The 21,328-nt window shown below is 32.3% G+C and overlaps 1 protein-coding gene across 1 annotated transcript; it reads right to left on the reverse strand.

Annotated features, from left to right (window-relative positions):
• Positions 1 to 947: 947 nt before the first annotated feature.
• Positions 948 to 4,619, reverse strand: LOC149476671 (uncharacterized). Its single transcript, XM_089711839.1, has one exon. The coding sequence runs from the start codon at positions 4,617 to 4,619 to the stop codon at positions 1,275 to 1,277; it is 3,345 nt and encodes a 1,114-aa protein (XP_089567965.1). The 3' UTR covers positions 948 to 1,274.
• Between the last annotated feature and the right edge of the window lie 16,709 nt (positions 4,620 to 21,328).

Here is a 21,328-nt window from a genome sequence, read left to right on the forward strand (position 1 = left end):
GCCAGAAATCAATTAATTCGTCAACGGCAGCGTGACAATTCCGGAGTGACGAACGTGACAGCGCTGTCTATAGTGTGATGATGTTGTGTTAACCTACTGTGTAAAGGAGGTTGGTTTATGCGTGACGAATATACGTGACATGTAAGTTTGGTGGTAGGAATGGTTATTGGTTTGTTCATTTATATGTTACAATGACTTATTAAAACGTATGTGTGTAACAGTTTATTACTTAGTTACGATAATAAACTCTTTTTTTACTGTTTCAGGTTATGAAGTTTTACTTACTGCTTATGAAATAAAGAATTTTAAAGTCAAACTCAAACATTTATTTATTCAAAAACTTAGACATCTTTTAGAAGCACTTTCGAATCGTCATTACATGTTGTTCAGGCAATAATGTTCACTTTTGCTTGGTAAAACTTGGTTAAGTAAAACGCACGTCCAATCTTGATAACGTTTATTTCGTTACTAACACAGAGCAAGTAATATGGTTAGGTACTAATTTCTAAAGCTACTTACTAGCGGCGGCGCGTACATACCGCCCACCAAAACCTATAGGTAACTAGGTTTTATCTTAATTGGCTAACATTTTTGCTAAACGTTTTGCATTACATACATATCAAATATAAACTTAAACATGCATTCTTCAAATAAACAAAAAAAAACAAATGATTTTAAAATTAAGTTATACAAATCAATAATAATCAGTTACTGTTATTATCTAATGTATGCCTTATTGGTTTTGGACCCTCTACCCCTTGAAGTTAAAATTTGCAGTGTAAAAATGGCCGTGACGGAGTCACCCTCACCTCAGGTAAGTCTCCCATAATTTGTAATCTGGGTTTTGCTTTAAGTCTCGCACATACAAAACATTTATTGATATATGATTAAACAAGTGATTTAATTTTAATAATCCAAAAACAGCTTCTTATATAATTTATAGTCAATTGTGTACCAGCGTGTAGCGTCTTTTTTTGTGCATTAGCTATTATTAAAGTAGTTAAACAGCTCTTATGGCTTAAAATCATGGGATGTTTCTCCGTTTCTACAAGATGGGCATGCCTGAGTCTGCCGCCCACCCTGAGAATGTTTTCAGCGTCCAGGTAAGGATTAAGATTTTTAATACAACTGTTGCCTTTTATTTCTTTCTTTTGTTTTAAATCTTCTATTTCTTACACATTTGTTTAAACTGTCATGTAGCTCATTTGTAGTTATAGCCTTAACTTCTTTAATTTTCCTTACATTTAGAAACCGCGTGCAATAGACTATTGCTCTCAGTAATTCATATAAGTTATTAAATTTTTAAATTTATTTGACCAATGTGCCTCATCTACTATTTTTGTGTTTGATATAATCTTTTTTCTTTTTTCTAGGTTGGTGTCATAAACTAAATTGTTCAAAGAAAGCTGCTCATCTCGTAGCCATTTTGGACCTTCCCACCATAATTTACAATTTTTAAGTTCAGGTAATAACATTCCACGTGAAGCAACATCGGCAGGATTTTCTGCAGAAGGTACGTGGTACCATTTATTTATTTTTATATTTCTTAAACTTTCTTTAATCTTTAACCAATCTTCTTTTATTTCAGGTACTACTTCTTCATCCCACAAAATTCTCATCAACCACAATTTTTGAATTATTATTTTTGCAGGCAGGAGTACAGGAGTTAACCAACCGAGAGGATCAAACAATCGTTTAATTTCCGAGAGTATGGTTCTTTTGGTAATGGTTGCCGGTGACGCAGGTACGTCAGCATAATAATGTAAATTATCATCGACCACATTCCACGATAGCCCTAACGTCTTTACTGTTCCTTCAAATTTAAAATCTATACTCAGGCGAGAGCTTAGTTCACCGGAAGAAAAGTTTTTCAAAAAATCCTTATTATTTGATGACCATTTCTGTAATTTCATTCCTCCTCTACTTAGTATATTTGAAATTTGTTTCGCTATTTTTGTAGCCTCCTCTACCGTATCCTGACCGGATAGTAAATCATCCATAAAAAAATCATCTTCTATTACATTAGCAGACGCAGGATAGCCTCCTCCTTCATCGTTAGCAATTTGGTGAAGAGTTTTTACAGCAAGATAAGGTGCCGATGCTGTGCCGAAAGTAACTGTCAATAAACGATAATCCTTTATAGGCTCATCAATGCTATTCCTCCATACAATTCTTTGATAATCAGCGTCCTCTGTTGTGATTAATATTTGCCTATACATTTTTTCTATGTCTGCGACAAAGGCAATTTTCCGATGTCGCCATCTCATAATCAAGGATCTCATATCTTCTTGCAGCAGTGGACCAACAAGTAAGTCATCATTGAGCGATATATTATTTTTGCCTGTTGCAGACGCGTTGAAAACTACTCTAACCTTTGTGGTATCACTTGCTTCTCTAATAAGTGCATGATGCGGTAAGTAAATTGATGGGTTATTAATTTCGCTTTCTGGAACTTCTTCCGTGTGGTTGAACCTTAAATATTCATTAATCACATTTATATACTCTCTCTTTAAATCCGGGGATTTGACAAATTTGGATTCTAATTGTTTAAATCTGAGAATTGAAATATCACGGGTATCACCTTGTGTTGCTCGTGGGGGTTCATGTTTTACAGGTAATTTTACAACATATCTTCCTTCCGCAGTTCTTGTATATGTATCTTTATATGTTCGTTCACATGTTTCTTCTTCTATGCTTAATTTGTTGTTTGTTTCAGGATCCAGCTCCCACAACCTTTGCAACATTTCATCCACATCTATACGATGGTGCATAACTAGCATTTCATTATTAGATTTCATTTCCATATTGTCTAACACGGAACCGAATAATATCCATCCCAAGCTTGTTTCTTGTGCACATGGTGAACCAGGAGGACCCTTGATCAAAGGTTCTTTGATTATTTGTGCATATGTGGTTACGCCTAGCAGCATGTCGATCCGTCCAGGTATATTGTATGTAGGGTCGGCTAATACGAGACCTTGAAGATGTGACCATGAATTTTCACTGTCTATCAAATGTTTGGATGGTAACACATTTGTTAAACGAGTAGTAGAAATGACATATGCATCAATGAACAGTTGGAACTTGTCGTCATATCTTGATAAAAGCTCTAATTCCACCGTGTGTTTTACCTTAGTTTGTGTAGATCCTATTCCCGTAATACTTAAATCTATAGCCAATGGTTTACGTTTAACTTTAAGCAGTTGAGCAGCTCGGTCGCTTATAAAGTTCGCTTGTGAGCCTTGGTCTATTAGCGTGCGGAGTACAGTTACTCTGCCGTCGCCATCTGTAACAGGGACAAGAGCGGTAGCTAGCAGAGCAGAACTTTGTTTAGTTGCTACGAAAGAAGAGATAGTGTTAACCTGTTCCTCCAAGTGTTGCTCCTGCTGTTCTTCGTCTATCTCATCCTCCACCTGATTAAAGTGCGATTCTATGTTGCTGGGTTTGACCACGGCCACTGACTGATGCAACAAAGAATGATGACGCCGTTGACATACCTTACAAGAAACCCGCAAACGACATTTGCTCACCATATGCCCACTGCATAAACAATTAAAGCAAATATTATTGGAACGAACAAACTCAATCTTTTGTTGTGGTGTAAGTGATATAAATTCTTTACAGTGACATAAAGCATGTTCTAGTTGACATTTTGGACAGGGTTTAAATTGCACTGCGGGCATCGCTATATGGAATGACCTTTCTTTAGATGTCGATGGCGATAATAACTCCAAAGTACGAAATTTTAATTGTAGAAACTGTTGTAATTGTTCCCAACTTGGTAATTTGTCGGTATCAGTCTGGACATACTCTTCCCAATCCTTATGTGACTCTGGGTCCAATTTCTGTACAACCAGAAATATAATTAAAGGATCCCAAGAGTCTGTGGTTATGTTTATGTTTTTTAAACTATTAAGGCACTCAGTGGTAGTATCCAGTAAATTTTTTATTAATTTATAATTTTGTGAGCTCATTTTCTTTTGATTAAATAATCTTTTAAATATTGAATTAACCAGCATTTTTTTATTTCCAAATCGTTTATTTAATAAATTCCATGATTGCTCATAATTAGCTTGTGTTATTTGAACATGTTTTAATATATTTTCAGCTTCACCAGTTAAGCTACTCTTTAAATAATATAATTTTTGTACATCCCCAAGCGCGGAGTTATTATGCACCAATGACTGAAACATATCTCTATACGAGGGCCAATCTTCATATGAACCCGAAAACGTCGGTAGCAATATTTTAGGTAGCTTTAACTGCTCGTTCGCGTTATTTGCTACTTCCAAACTTGTTCCATAGGCGGGATTCTTATTAGCGTTTATTAAAAGATCTTTTAAATCGGCTTTGATGCATAAATAAAGATCTTCAAATACAAAAAAATCTTCGTTCACAAAATACGATATTTCAGATTTCCTTTCTTTAGGTACTGTTCTCACTAAACTATTGTGAGCCTCTTTGAAAGTGTTCCAATACTCCTCAATACTTTGTAAGCGGGCTTCCACGTACCCCTTCGTCAGTCGTTGTTTTGGACACTTTTTAAAATTAGTTTGCGCCTTTTGTAATAATAAAGCCGTATCCTCCAATAAGGCGAGTAACTGCTCGACACCACTCATGTTTAGTATTTTATCAATATTGTACGAGTAACGAATAAACGTGTAAAGTAAACAACAATAATCTGTAACTTGTCACTCTTAGAATCCTTCCGCAGAAACCGGTTTCTCGATGTAATTATCATTCAATTATATCAGTCAATTATCCGGCGATGGACCATATGTTTAGGCAATAATGTTCACTTTTGCTTGGTAAAACTTGGTTAAGTAAAACGCACGTCCAATCTTGATAACGTTTATTTCGTTACTAACACAGAGCAAGTAATATGGTTAGGTACTAATTTCTAAAGCTACTTACTAGCGGCGGCGCGTACACATGTTTTAAACAATTACCACCTAATTACTATTAGGTATACAAAAATATTTTTATAATTAATAAAATCGCTGATACGGACTTATAATAATATTATATTCAACATGATTTATAATAAAAAAATATTTAATTAAAAATGTTTAAATGACATATACCACAAAGTTTACAACCCAAACCAAACTATACAAACGTCAAACAACTATAATTATATTAATACAAAAAATGTGTGCGTGTACTAGTGTACACACGTAAGAAGTGAAACTTCTTTATGACCTTATTTTTCAAAAAATAATTTACTATATATGCAACTTCACGCGATAAGAAAAAGATGGCGCGTAACGGAAAAATGTCACGCGTAACGAAAAAATGTTACACTACATTTTTTTCCAACCCCGATAAAGAAGTTTCACTTCAATACTAAATTAATGCTGTATATACCTATAAGATTTAAGTACAAATTCAAATAACATATAACAAATTGAGCTACTGTTTTATTACATAAATAAATAAAATATACAGAACCACACAATCCTTTTTCTTAACACGGCGTGCCATAAGTCACCGCGCAAGTGCGATTGTCACGTGACAGCGTGACGTGTGTTTTGACGGGAAGTTGATCACGCTGAAGTTTCAATATGGCGACGAGTTTCAAGTGAATGTAGCCCGGATTTTCCTATAAAACCTATAATGCTGCTAATATTATAAATACGAAAGTTTGTAAGTATGTTTACTCTATCACGAAAAAACTGCTCTGCCGATTTGGATAAAACTTTACAGTAATATAGGTTGCACATCATTATAACACATGAGATATAGAAATATTTGAATTTCTATAACTGTGACTGTGTGTAATGTTACACAAAATTTATTAAAATTTTAAGTAATATAAGGTCTAGAAAATCAAATTTACTTTCAAGTTGGTTAAACAAATCGATTCGTTAAACTAAATAACTAACAAATAGTTACTGCTAATTAAAAATTACTTCAAACGGCTGTTTAAACTAGAACTATCTAAAACGACACCTAAAACAGCTAATGAGCCGGGCGCACTTGAAATGGCATTTTCCTTGCATTACTGCAACATTGGTTAATGCGAACTTGTTCGACGAAAGATTTGTATGGACATACCTTTTTATTATACTTAATGATTCAGTGGTCAGGACGCTAAAATAGCGTTTCGGTAAATAAAAATGTAAGAATTACTCTTCAACTGATACTTTTCAAGAAATTTCTACGATTTTCTAAAAAGTTGATATGCGAATTATTTATAAACTTTTTCATACAAATTAGGTAAAAGAAAATCAGAATTAACAGTATTTCACAAAGGCACCGTATTTTGTACAAGAGGCGGCCTAATTGCTGAACAGAAAACTCTACCAGGCAACCTGGTAAGGCATGAATTGGCATGAAATATATGAAGTACGTGGGATAGCTCAAAAATATAATTATAATTATCTGTGATTTCAGAACTGAAAATTATTTGGTATATTTTAATTCTTAATAGTTACGATAACGTTAAACTAAGATTATTTTTAATTTTTAAAGTGAAACTTTTATTACATCGTCTCAAACTTTTTGGTCTGTGTAGCGCATGTCGCGTGTATTGCGGCTGCCGAGTAGGTATACCTACTCGGCACGCGACATGCGCTACACAAAGCAGTGTTCGGAACCGTTCGAACAGTTTCACTTTTACCGTGGTTTCATAAAACCACACAACAGTTTTTTTACCATTAAATCGAAAGTTTAACCTAGCATTTTATAGGTATTTATTACACGGGTATATCCACAAGTTTCCAACTAATGTGATTCTTGATAATTGAAACACACATGACGTAAACACGGTATATTATGAGATAGGAACAATGGTTGTCTCTTAGGCTATATTCAAAGCCATAACATACAATGCGTCGTGTGTTTTATTGTTATTTTTTGTTGTTGTATCTTAGACTATGTGATATAGAATTTAATGGAATTGGCATTATTACTAGCTGTGCCCCGCGGTCTTACCCGCATTGCTGGTCTTAGCGAGAGGATATATAGCCTTACTCGGTAAACAGACTATCTAACAGTGAAATAATTTTCAAATCGAACCCGTGGTTCCTGAGATTAGCGCGTTCAAGCAAAAACATAAAACTACAGCTTTACTAACATTTAGTTATTTAAACTATTCGCAAAAAACGCGTAAGTTATTAACAAGACGTCACATTTTGTTTAAGCAATTTCGTAAATACTTTATTATACTATATATAAGAATAATAAAGTATAAATAATTTATTTATACTTTATTATTCTTGCTGATACTGATACTATATAACACAAATTAAAATACAAAATAATTAACATTAATTTGCACAGAGGCCGTACAAAAGTTTATCTTACCTTCAATATCTTTAGTTGAATAGTTGCTTTTTAACTTCATAGAACAAAAACTTCACAAATACAAAGACAAGTAAAAAATACTACAATTTATTTGAGAGCCTACCGATTCCCATTTAAATTTTGTCGAGTTCTGACCAATAGAAGACAGTATAGTTTTTGCTAAAAAATAATCTTTATAACCATAATTCCCTCTTTCTCAAAACCTCATTATGCACCAAAACTAATTAAAAGCAGTAAACAATCCCCAATTTAGTAAAGTTAATTAAATCGCTATCAACAGTTTTACAAGCTACAAGAGTTTAAACATAAAGCCTTAACTCAAACTGCATGTCCTAGCCAGCTAATCTGAACCCGCCTAAGGCATGACTTAGAAACTTTAGACAGGGTCAGACTGCGCTCTGGGGCAAGGGGCAATGGATGACCATTACAATATGCTAGAGAAATTATCATATATTCAAATAATTGAAAGTAAAAATCAGTTGAAAATACCGATCAATCTACGTATTGGTATTTACGAAACATTTGTAATGTGTAATTTATTTAAGTTAAGGATAAATGTAAGTATTATGATATAAATAAAAACAATTATTGTATCTTAATAAGAAGCTATGGTTGTTTACGAACTCATAGTCAGTATTTAAAAGGCAAGAAGGAAATAATAAAAATCGATGTAATATATAAGGACCGTATTCATAGTAATATATTTGATTCATTATTTTTTTTGTTACGATGTATTTCATAAGTACATATATTTCATTGTAAAATTATTAATTTGTGAATGTGAAGTATATTATAGATTATAACATTATTACAAGAGTACACAAGAGTAATATACATTATAAATCTAGGGCCCCAAACCCGAGGCCCCAGCCGGCCCGTCTACGCATCCCTGCGTTTGACTTAACTAAGTTGAGGGCGCGACAAAACTTATATAAGTTTAATTAATTGCTTTGAGTACACTTAGGGGTGAGTTTAGGATACACTGTTTGTGCTTAACTTTGGTTGGGTTATTAAATCACCTTTTAGGGCTCTGTGGGGCTTCATTGACCTTTGTTGATTAAATTGACTTGATTTTTGTGTCAATGTAAACTAGCTTTATACTAATTATCGTAGATTAAAATGATATGTTTTTTTATTTATTTTGAAGTGAACTTAAGGCGCGTTGAGAGTAAAGTTTCAAGGTCACGCATGGCAATACCGCCATGTCATGGAATAAGGCGACAATTTTTGTATTTTTTAATCTTGCCAAATAAGTTACACTTCTGACGCGTGTGCTCGACACACAAGCTCTTTTATATAATTAGGTGAAGCAATATATTTTAATCACCATAACTTAAAATTCCATTGAAAATAAGTTCAGTCGTTGATGATATATAATATAAACTCGACAAATAACAAACGCTTTTAAATCTATCGCAGTCGCAATCTATCTAATGTTTTGTTTTCAATGAACATAAATAAAGTACTTATTAAATTGTTGCATGCTAATTATTCGTGTCATGAAATAAATTTTAAACGCTATATGTAGTATTCTAATTTCTAATAATAAGTACACTGAAGTCAGGGCTTATCTCTATAATCTGGTTTTGTCGTATTTCACATAGACAACTATTAAAGTGACAGATCCCTGGTTTAAAGTTAGACTGTGTTTAAATTGTTTTGTGGTAGTCTAAAATTAACATGTTTAATGAACCACAAAAAAAAATATTAATGACCTAAAATACTAGATTCATCTGATTAAACCATCGACAGGAAGCATTCATGTTTTTATTAACTTGGATCTGGTTTGTGTTTGTGATGCTTAAGTTTAAAGTTATAGCGTATTTAAGTTAGGAATAAGTAAATTATTTGAATGTATATAAAGTTGTTGTTTTCATGAAAATTAAACTAAGTATGGTTAAGTCAACATTAGGTATACATTATACATAAACTATACGTCACCTTCTTCTTCATCTATACTAATGTATGTTTATTTATTTATTTATTTATAATGCACCAACAGTAACTCAATTTGTAACATTATATAAATAATCGTACATAAAGTCTTAATCTAAATTGGCTACTAATTATAGGTACATACAGCATTACTTGAGAATTGGATTGAATCTATTTAATATGTTTGCTTCTTTGTTTGTTTGAACGTGCTAATCTCAGGAACTACTTACTGGTCCGATTTGAAAAATTCTTTTGGTGTTAGATAGCTCATTTATCGAGGAAGGCTATAGGCTATATATCTCTCTATGATACGCTCAAGACCAACAAGTGCGGAGCAATACGGGTGAAACCGCGGTGCACAGCTAGTTACTTATGATTTCTTAAAAAGCAACATAGCGAAAAGCTTTTTTAAATTTTATTAAGTACGTGAACTTGAAAACGAGAAATGAAGACATAGGAGAATAAATAAAATATAATGTGTGTATTTTTATTTTTTTTAATAATAAAATTTGCTCGTACAAAATTGTCGTTTTATTCGTTTTTCCTTATGAAAAGTCCTTTATTATTTATTAACTTTTATACATTTGAATTAAATAAGCAAGAAACTGGATAAATACTCATTTACTGTACAAATTAACAGAATAAATTGCCTGCTTAACTATTATCCTGTTTTCGATTTTTGGCTTATAATATATTCCATGAATTTTTATCAGCAAGTTAAAATCCATTGAACTACAGTTAAATAGTTATAGGGAGAAAGATTTATGTACCTACCTATGTATAATAAAATACACAATATATATGTCACGGCTAAAGGTAGGTGAGAACATAAACTTAAGATTAGCCGGCTAAACTTAGGTTTATTTTCGACGAGGTGTTAATGTTAGTTTGTTCTATCTTTAGCCGGCTAAACTTAAGTGTAACCGCAGGCCCGTGGCTAAAAATGTCGGGGTGGGTAGATTTGGTTAGCGCCGGGCCGGTGGAGGGCTTGAGGGGCCCGCACAGTGCCAGAAAACACTCGCCCTGTTCCTTACATGTATTATAGTAACCAAATCTACCCACCCCGACTCAGGGCAGAAAGCTGGTGGCTAGGTTAGGTTAGGTTAGAACTCTTAAGACCCGCACGAGCCGAGCGAGCGCAGCGAGCGTGCTGCGGCAGCAGCCGGCGAAGTGCCAGAAAACACTCGCCCTGTTCCTTACATGTATTATAGTAACCAAATCTACCCACCCCGACATTTTTAGCCACGGGCCTGCGGTTACACTTAAGTTTAGCCGGCTAAAGATAGAACAAACTAACATTAACACCTCGTCGAAAATAAACCTAAGTTTAGCCGGCTAATCTTAAGTTTATGTTCTCACCTACCTTTAGCCGTAACATATACATCTCAAAAACTACTGAACTTATTTTTAAAACTTTTTCGCCAGTAGAAAGCTTAATAGTTTTAATTTTATATAAGCGTCATTCCAAATGACAGCTTTAAGTAATATTTTTCATTAGTTATCCCGAATCAACCCTGGGATAGATTTTTCCAATTTATTCGTAGTAACTACCTACTAGTTACCTACTAGTTAGGCTTGGCTAGTTCATAAATATAATAGTGATTTTTCATAGTACATACTTCATAACTACGTAGTATAAAACAAAGTCGCTTTCTCTGTCCCTATGTATGCTTAAATCTTTTGCGATGCAGTTTTTTTAATAGATAGAGTGATTCAGAAGGAACGTATATAATTTATTAGGCTTTAGATAAAGCGGGCAAATCCATGGGCGGAAAGCTAGTAGGTAATTAATAATATTATAGTGATATTTCATTCAAAAGCTTATAACTTAAGACCTATCAATTGAAACCGGTTTTCTCCGAGTATAAAATTTGAATGAAAGGAAATGAGCGGGGGCAACGCCACGGGCTTCTATATACACCGATAATACAAATAATATTATAATAATCGTGTCTGTTTTGCTACAATAAATAATTAAAACTCAAAGTCAAACAGAGTTTCTTCAGAAGCGCTTTTGAGTCGTCAAAATACCTATAAATGCGAAAATTTGTGAGGATGTGTGTTTGTTTGTTACTCTTTCACTTCAGAAATGGATTTCGATACGGTTTATTTAAATAGATAGAGTGATTCAAGAGGAGGTTTAGTATATAATTTATTAGGTTTTAGACAAAGCGGGCGAAGCCGCGGGCGGAAAGTTAATTAAATATTACATTACGGTGTAATAGAATCCACCGTGAGATTCATTCATAAGATCGACATATCGTATAATTTTGTACAAGTATGTATATGTTTTTTAATCTCGTAAGCTACAAATTGGCCGACTGGTTTTGTTTGTTACTCTGTACGTCTGTAGCCACCGAACCGGTGTGACGGGATGCTATGTTAATGATTATCAAATTATAGTATCTATGGTATCGGTAATAAATAGATTGGAATTATTTGTTGATAACTGACGCTTCTTACTTATACATATATTATATTATTATGTACAATATCTACTAAGCCTGGTGTTTCTTACCGGTTCTTCAACATAGGTACATACTGCTTTTCGAATTAGTGATAAATGTTAAAATTATGTTATAATTCTAGTTATAAAGATTCAAAAGTGCTTCTAGAATTGAATAAATAAATGTTTGAGTTTGAATTATAAATGCGAAAGTAACTCTATCAGTCTGTCTCTTCTTCTTGCCTCAACCAGCGAACCGATTTTGATGAAATTGGTACAGAGATAACTGATCCGAGAAAGGATAGGTTCTATATTAGTTCTATCCCAGAAATCGCACGAGTGATGCGTGATACGCGTTTATTATTATTACAACGCGGGCGAAGCCGCGGGTGTAAAGCTAGTATTATATTAATTATGTATAAACAGAAACCTTGTTATATTTATATTATTCAATATTAATATTAAAAACAGAGTCTACCGTAGCTAGAAATATGAAATTTGGACATTGTTCACCTTTTTTAATGAAATTAGGTACCCATTAAAAAATATAGACCACCTCTGGGGTGGGTTTTATTATCATAGTGTTTAAAAATAAATGTATAATGTGTGTATATTATTATGTCCCAAATTAAGTAAATCCTGTTCTGTATAAACAGATAAGCATACATTTAAATAAATAATTATAAATTTTTACACAGAGGATTATATTATATTATTTATGCTCAGACACTAGAAAAATACGATATGTTGTAAATGACACAAATAAAACTATTGTTTAGAGTTATGGTTTCGATTCTCCGTAGATAATATTTTTGCGTAGATATTTACCTGACTTTTATCAATACATGCTTTTCGTCGAAAGGAAATTTTTCAAAGTGAATGAACTACGCAAAAATATGGTTTGAAAGATACATATCAAATTATAATCCTTAGACACAAATATATTTAAAGTTTTCATTCAAAAAATTACACATAGTACAATTGCTTATAGCGCCATCTATTGAAAACATGAACGAATTATTTAATCAATTCATCAACGAACTTATCGAAGTATTTCTTGAAAATGATAAGAGATGGCGCTAGTCAATCAATTCAAAATATTGTGCTAAAAATTATATATTTGTATTTATTAATGTAGGGATTCATAATATTTGTCTGTATTTCAAAATTAATATACCAGTTATTTTATAAAATATGTTATTCTAGTTTTCTAACATTAGTAAGTAAGAAAATTGAATTCAGCGCCATCTATTAAACATTACACTGCATTATCGAATCAATTCAAACTATGATAATAATCGATGCATGAATCAATGTATTTTTACGTACTTTGTAGAGATGGCGCTATTTTCAAAAAAAAAAAGGCTTCATTTATATTGCTATGTTTTATGTAAAATATAGACTACACACATACATATATCTTCATATATTATAAAATCCTCGTGTCGCGGTATATGTAGTGAAATTCCTCCGAAACGGCTTGACCTATAATTCTTATGAAATTTTGTGTGCATATCGGGTAGGTCTGAGAATCGGACATCTTTTATTTTTCATCCCCCTAAAAATAACCTAAATGATAAGAATAAGGCAGTACTACGATTGCCAGGTCTGCTAGTAATAAATAAAACACTGCAAGTTTATTTTCAATTGTATTTATTACATATTATAGTTTTAATTGTATTTATTACATATTTTACTGTCAATAGGTACATCATTTAATTTTTTTCCTAACATGATCTATTACGTATGACAATTACACACAATACATGAATACATATACCTACCTTGCAATTTGCATATATACCGAACTAGGCCGACGTTCACTGTTTTCTGGTTTTACTGAAACTCAGTAAAAAAATATAAGTAATAATATCAGATATTATAAAGGAAAAATGCCGCGTTTGAATATATCCTAAATGCCGTAATGTAACTGTTGAATTTTATTTTTATAGTCGACGAGGGGAATGAAAATATCATAAAAACACACGATAGCGGAGACCCTGTTATACAATGGAGTTTTTAGGGTTCCGTATACAAATCATAAAAAGGGACCATATTAATGAGACTTCGCTGTTTGTCCGTATGTCCGTCTGTCACCAGGCTGTATCTCATGAACCGTGATAGATAGACAGTTGAAATTTTCAGAGATGGTGTATTTCTGTTGCATAACAACACGATATAATAAATTATAGAAGTTAAGTAACGTTTGACACGGTCTTTAATTGGATGGGTGATTTTTTTTCAGTTGCTCTTTTATAGCTTATTTATTATTTTATGTACGGAACCCTTAGTGTCACGAGTATGGCTCACACTTGACCGCGTTTTATCTTTCTTTTTGCACATTCGCAGGTACAACTTAGTTGATGTAAAGGTTGGATGTGCTAAAAACATAAGTAGGTTAAAATAACTAAAATTTCCTTCATAAGATATACAATACAGATGCCTTGCATTCATTGTACCTGGGTTTTATATTTTTTTGATACATAATTACATAAAACTACTGGACCGATTCGGATGAGGTTTGCTGCACTGAATATACCAGCACAAAAATACAGCCAAATCCGTTTAGCTATTTAAGAGTGATGCACATTCAATCATTTGAATCACTACATAGTATAAAAAGTCGCTTTCTATGTCCCTATGTATGCTAGAATCTTTAAAACTACGCAACTGATTTTGATGCGGTTTTTTTAAACAGATAGAGTGATTCAAGAGGAAGGTTTTAGTATAAAATTTATTAGGTTTTAGACAAAGCGGGCGAAGCCGCGGGCGGAACGCTAGTTATAAACGTTTTTATAACAAGCATTGCAACAGTCTGTAGTTAACGCACTCAATCAAACGACAGTTTAAACGAGCGTTAACTTAAACGTTGTTTAAACTTTAAACCACAGTTTACGTCAGTATATCTCCATATGTTGATAAACGCAAAAACAATTTCACAAAACTTCAAGTGAAAATAAGCGAGGCAGAAAAAGTTCTTTTTACGGTAGAATTCCATTTACTAATTGGATTTAAATCGGATGATAGTTTTAAAGGCGGCTTAAACTGTCTGTTTTTAAGTCTGGGGCCCCGGTTTTGGGGCCCCACATTTTTATAAACTAGGTTTAAAATTTCCTATAGTATTGTAAATGAAAATATGATTGGTTTAATTTTTTTGGAATAAACTCAAATATCTGGTAGATAAATATGTCGGTGACAAATATAGATTTTTTTTATTCCTATGATTTATTTAACTCCTTTATCACTCATTTTGACATGAGTCTTTTGGATTATTATTATTAGTAGATAGCATTTAGGTGAACAAAAGAAAATTCAATGCATATTTTCAAACAGCATTTTACTGATTAATTAAATTGCAATTTTTGTATAATCTATGTTGTATTGAAATTCATATATTGCATTATTCCAATTCATTTATTTTTAATACACATAATATGTTATATATTGCACTATATTATTACAAAATATAAACAGTGGCCCCAAATTTGTCGAGTCCGTCCCTGCACTGGATGCAGCGAAAATTCGCTTTTATGAAATTAAAAGGGCTAAACAAATAGTATAAACGGTGAAAACTTTTCGAAACTTTTTTAAACTAAACTTCACTCGTTTTATATTTAAATTTAATTGCATTTCTGTTTACAAGTCGTTTGTTTGTTTGTTTGTTGAGAAAGAATGTTAATATTGATTGCATGATAACAAGTAGTTTTTAATTTTTATGTAATACATACTAAGTGAAGGTGCAGTTTTACATGAAATCAGAAAAATAACCACGTATTTCAGATTAAATTAGGGAGGCTAAATCTACTATATTATAAAAATAAGTTGGGTTTTCCTTCCTGACGCTATAACTCCAGAACGCACGAACCGATTTCCACGGTTTTGCATTCGTTGGAAAGGTCTCGGGCTCCGTGAGGTTTATAGCAAAGGAAAGGTGTCTCTGGTGGCGAAACGGAGTTCGTCCGGTTTGCTAGTTTAGCTATAATATATCAGTACTTAAATATAATATCTAATATTTAACTACTGACATATTATGTCATCAGTTCGGTAGGTTTGAGTGATTACATACATACAAACTTTTGCATAAATTTTAAATTTATAGCAGTAATAATAGAAGAATAGTAGCTAATATTATGTGCTGATTATGAATTAGGATCATCGTACTGAAAGATTCGGGGTTCAAATCCAGATGCAAGCTCATAAGTTTGAATAAGTGGAATTGAAATAGACTAAATTCTTGAAATTTTGAACTTAAAATTAAAGATAATTTACTACTTTCACGAAAATTAACATTTTCAATGTAACATTTTTGAACACTTTTTTTACTAAATAAAAACATATGCAGCTAACCTTACTTATAACCCATCACTTACAACAAGACAACGTTCAGAAACCGTTCCACAAGCCAAAACATTGGATTTCCGAACGTCAGCTCGGCTACATGACGCGCTCGTTAGACATCCGTCAGTAACCGGGTTTTTTTGGTTCATCCGGGTATAGAGTGACCATTACTACGGATAAGATGGGATAAGAAATGTATTGAAAATTTTGAATAGCTTAAATGGAGTCTATTTTAATTAATAAATATAAATAACAAAAATTCGAGGCGAGGCGGGATCCGAACTCTCCACTTTGGCCTTGCCTTGCGAATTTATAAAGCATTTCAAAGCTATAAAACCAAATATCAAATAGTTTATACTGTATCTTTTGTGGGATAGCATTAAAAGTATCAGTTTTCATTAGTGTCAGTTTTAGAGCTTTTTAGAGTAGCATTATATCATAAATTTACAGATTTACAGCATTTGTAAGTTAAGGGTCAGATTTAGTGTTTTTTAGAGCAGGATAGCATTAAAAAATGTTAGTTTTAGAAATGTTTACAATTCTATGGTCTTTGAAGTGTTGATTTTTGATTCCATTTAGTTGATTGTCTTTGAATTTTGTCTTTATTATTCAGTCTCATACAAATATTATCGAAATTGAGTTATCGCTTATGAAATACACGATCTATTCCTTCATTTTTTCGATTCCTAACAATTGCTAGTTTTGCTATTTGTTATCTATACTTAATATTATAAATCTGAAGAGTTTGTTTGTTTGAACGCGCTAATCTCAAGAATTAGTGGTCCGATTTGAAAAATTCTTTCGGTGTTAGATAGCCCATTCATCGAGGAAGGCTATATATCATCACGCTAAGACCAACAGGAGCGGAGCCACGCAGGTGAAACCGCAGAGCGCAGCTAGTCCCAAATAAAAATTAAATGGGAATATCCAGGTTTTCCACTAATCGTTGTCACCCTACTGGCCTTTGGCGTTAATTGCCGGCGAGGCAACGATACCTATAGCTTGAATAATGTTTTCAATACCTTTTGCTGGAAACTTTAAATGGTTTGGTTTACCGACTTGCGGGAAATGATGATTGTAACGGATATTCTATGAAATATTTATTTATTTATTTATTTATAACACTTTATTGCACAAACAAAATTAGGACAAAAATAACATTTTAATAAAAAATACCTATAAATGCGAAAATTTGTGAGGATGTGTGTTTGTTTGTTACTCTTTCACTTCAGAAATGGATTTCGATACGGTTTATTTAAATAGATAGAGTGATTCAAGAGGAGGTTTAGTATATAATTTATTAGGTTTTAGACAAAGCGGGCGAAGCCGCGGGCGGAAAGTTAATTAAATATTACATTACGGTGTAATAGAATCCACCGTGAGATTCATTCATAAGATCGACATATCGTATAATTTTGTACAAGTATGTATATGTTTTTTAATCTCGTAAGCTACAAATTGGCCGACTGGTTTTGTTTGTTACTCTGTACGTCTGTAGCCACCGAACCGGTGTGACGGGATGCTATGTTAATGATTATCAAATTATAGTATCTATGGTATCGGTAATAAATAGATTGGAATTATTTGTTGATAACTGACGCTTCTTACTTATACATATATTATATTATTATGTACAATATCTACTAAGCCTGGTGTTTCTTACCGGTTCTTCAACATAGGTACATACTGCTTTTCGAATTAGTGATAAATGTTAAAATTATGTTATAATTCTAGTTATAAAGATTCAAAAGTGCTTCTAGAATTGAATAAATAAATGTTTGAGTTTGAATTATAAATGCGAAAGTAACTCTATCAGTCTGTCTCTTCTTCTTGCCTCAACCAGCGAACCGATTTTGATGAAATTGGTACAGAGATAACTGATCCGAGAAAGGATAGGTTCTATATTAGTTCTATCCCAGAAATCGCACGAGTGATGCGTGATACGCGTTTATTATTATTACAACGCGGGCGAAGCCGCGGGTGTAAAGCTAGTATTATATTAATTATGTATAAACAGAAACCTTGTTATATTTATATTATTCAATATTAATATTAAAAACAGAGTCTACCGTAGCTAGAAATATGAAATTTGGACATTGTTCACCTTTTTTAATGAAATTAGGTACCCATTAAAAAATATAGACCACCTCTGGGGTGGGTTTTATTATCATAGTGTTTAAAAATAAATGTATAATGTGTGTATATTATTATGTCCCAAATTAAGTAAATCCTGTTCTGTATAAACAGATAAGCATACATTTAAATAAATAATTATAAATTTTTACACAGAGGATTATATTATATTATTTATGCTCAGACACTAGAAAAATACGATATGTTGTAAATGACACAAATAAAACTATTGTTTAGAGTTATGGTTTCGATTCTCCGTAGATAATATTTTTGCGTAGATATTTACCTGACTTTTATCAATACATGCTTTTCGTCGAAAGGAAATTTTTCAAAGTGAATGAACTACGCAAAAATATGGTTTGAAAGATACATATCAAATTATAATCCTTAGACACAAATATATTTAAAGTTTTCATTCAAAAAATTACACATAGTACAATTGCTTATAGCGCCATCTATTGAAAACATGAACGAATTATTTAATCAATTCATCAACGAACTTATCGAAGTATTTCTTGAAAATGATAAGAGATGGCGCTAGTCAATCAATTCAAAATATTGTGCTAAAAATTATATATTTGTATTTATTAATGTAGGGATTCATAATATTTGTCTGTATTTCAAAATTAATATACCTACCAGTTATTTTATAAAATATGTTATTCTAGTTTTCTAACATTAGTAAGTAAGAAAATTGAATTCAGCGCCATCTATTAAACATTACACTGCATTATCGAATCAATTCAAACTATGATAATAATCGATGCATGAATCAATGTATTTTTACGTACTTTGTAGAGATGGCGCTATTTTCAAAAAAAAAAAGGCTTCATTTATATTGCTATGTTTTATGTAAAATATAGACTACACACATACATATATCTTCATATATTATAAAATCCTCGTGTCGCGGTATATGTAGTGAAATTCCTCCGAAACGGCTTGACCTATAATTCTTATGAAATTTTGTGTGCATACCGGGTAGGTCTGAGAATCGGACATCTTTTATTTTTCATCCCCCTAAAAATAACCTAAATGATAAGAATAAGGCAGTACTACGATTGCCAGGTCTGCTAGTAATAAATAAAACACTGCAAGTTTATTTTCAATTGTATTTATTACATATTATAGTTTTAATTGTATTTATTACATATTTTACTGTCAATAGGTACATCATTTAATTTTTTTCCTAACATGATCTATTACGTATGACAATTACACACAATACATGAATACATATACCTACCTTGCAATTTGCATATATACCGAACTAGGCCGACGTTCACTGTTTTCTGGTTTTACTGAAACTCAGTAAAAAAATATAAGTAATAATATCAGATATTATAAAGGAAAAATGCCGCGTTTGAATATATCCTAAATGCCGTAATGTAACTGTTGAATTTTATTTTTATAGTCGACGAGGGGAATGAAAATATCATAAAAACACACGATAGCGGAGACCCTGTTATACAATGGAGTTTTTAGGGTTCCGTATACAAATCATAAAAAGGGACCATATTAATGAGACTTCGCTGTTTGTCCGTATGTCCGTCTGTCACCAGGCTGTATCTCATGAACCGTGATAGATAGACAGTTGAAATTTTCAGAGATGGTGTATTTCTGTTGCATAACAACACGATATAATAAATTATAGAAGTTAAGTAACGTTTGACACGGTCTTTAATTGGATGGGTGATTTTTTTTCAGTTGCTCTTTTATAGCTTATTTATTATTTTATGTACGGAACCCTTAGTGTCACGAGTATGGCTCACACTTGACCGCGTTTTATCTTTCTTTTTGCACATTCGCAGGTACAACTTAGTTGATGTAAAGGTTGGATGTGCTAAAAACATAAGTAGGTTAAAATAACTAAAATTTCCTTCATAAGATATACAATACAGATGCCTTGCATTCATTGTACCTGGGTTTTATATTTTTTTGATACATAATTACATAAAACTACTGGACCGATTCGGATGAGGTTTGCTGCACTGAATATACCAGCACAAAAATACAGCCAAATCCGTTTAGCTATTTAAGAGTGATGCACATTCAATCATTTGAATCACTACATAGTATAAAAAGTCGCTTTCTATGTCCCTATGTATGCTAGAATCTTTAAAACTACGCAACTGATTTTGATGCGGTTTTTTTAAACAGATAGAGTGATTCAAGAGGAAGGTTTTAGTATAAAATTTATTAGGTTTTAGACAAAGCGGGCGAAGCCGCGGGCGGAACGCTAGTTATAAACGTTTTTATAACAAGCATTGCAACAGTCTGTAGTTAACGCACTCAATCAAACGACAGTTTAAACGAGCGTTAACTTAAACGTTGTTTAAACTTTAAACCACAGTTTACGTCAGTATATCTCCATATGTTGATAAACGCAAAAACAATTTCACAAAACTTCAAGTGAAAATAAGCGAGGCAGAAAAAGTTCTTTTTACGGTAGAATTCCATTTACTAATTGGATTTAAATCGGATGATAGTTTTAAAGGCGGCTTAAACTGTCTGTTTTTAAGTCTGGGGCCCCGGTTTTGGGGCCCCACATTTTTATAAACTAGGTTTAAAATTTCCTATAGTATTGTAAATGAAAATATGATTGGTTTAATTTTTTTGGAATAAACTCAAATATCTGGTAGATAAATATGTCGGTGACAAATATAGATTTTTTTTATTCCTATGATTTATTTAACTCCTTTATCACTCATTTTGACATGAGTCTTTTGGATTATTATTATTAGTAGATAGCATTTAGGTGAACAAAAGAAAATTCAATGCATATTTTCAAACAGCATTTTACTGATTAATTAAATTGCAATTTTTGTATAATCTATGTTGTATTGAAATTCATATATTGCATTATTCCAATTCATTTATTTTTAATACACATAATATGTTATATATTGCACTATATTATTACAAAATATAAACAGTGGCCCCAAATTTGTCGAGTCCGTCCCTGCACTGGATGCAGCGAAAATTCGCTTTTATGAAATTAAAAGGGCTAAACAAATAGTATAAACGGTGAAAACTTTTCGAAACTTTTTTAAACTAAACTTCACTCGTTTTATATTTAAATTTAATTGCATTTCTGTTTACAAGTCGTTTGTTTGTTTGTTTGTTGAGAAAGAATGTTAATATTGATTGCATGATAACAAGTAGTTT

The sequence above is a fragment of the Colias philodice genome, chromosome 27 (assembly GCF_061535455.1).
Source record: "Colias philodice isolate Cphi_HAF_F1 chromosome 27, ilColPhil1 Martin Lab GWU primary, whole genome shotgun sequence".
NCBI lineage: Eukaryota > Metazoa > Arthropoda > Insecta > Lepidoptera > Pieridae > Colias > Colias philodice.

What these genes read in the sequence shown, in the direction of transcription:
- LOC149476671 (XM_089711839.1), bottom strand. Translation starts at nt 4,619, where the DNA reads ATGAGTGGTGTCGAGCAGTTACTCGCCTTATTGGAGGATACGGCTTTA.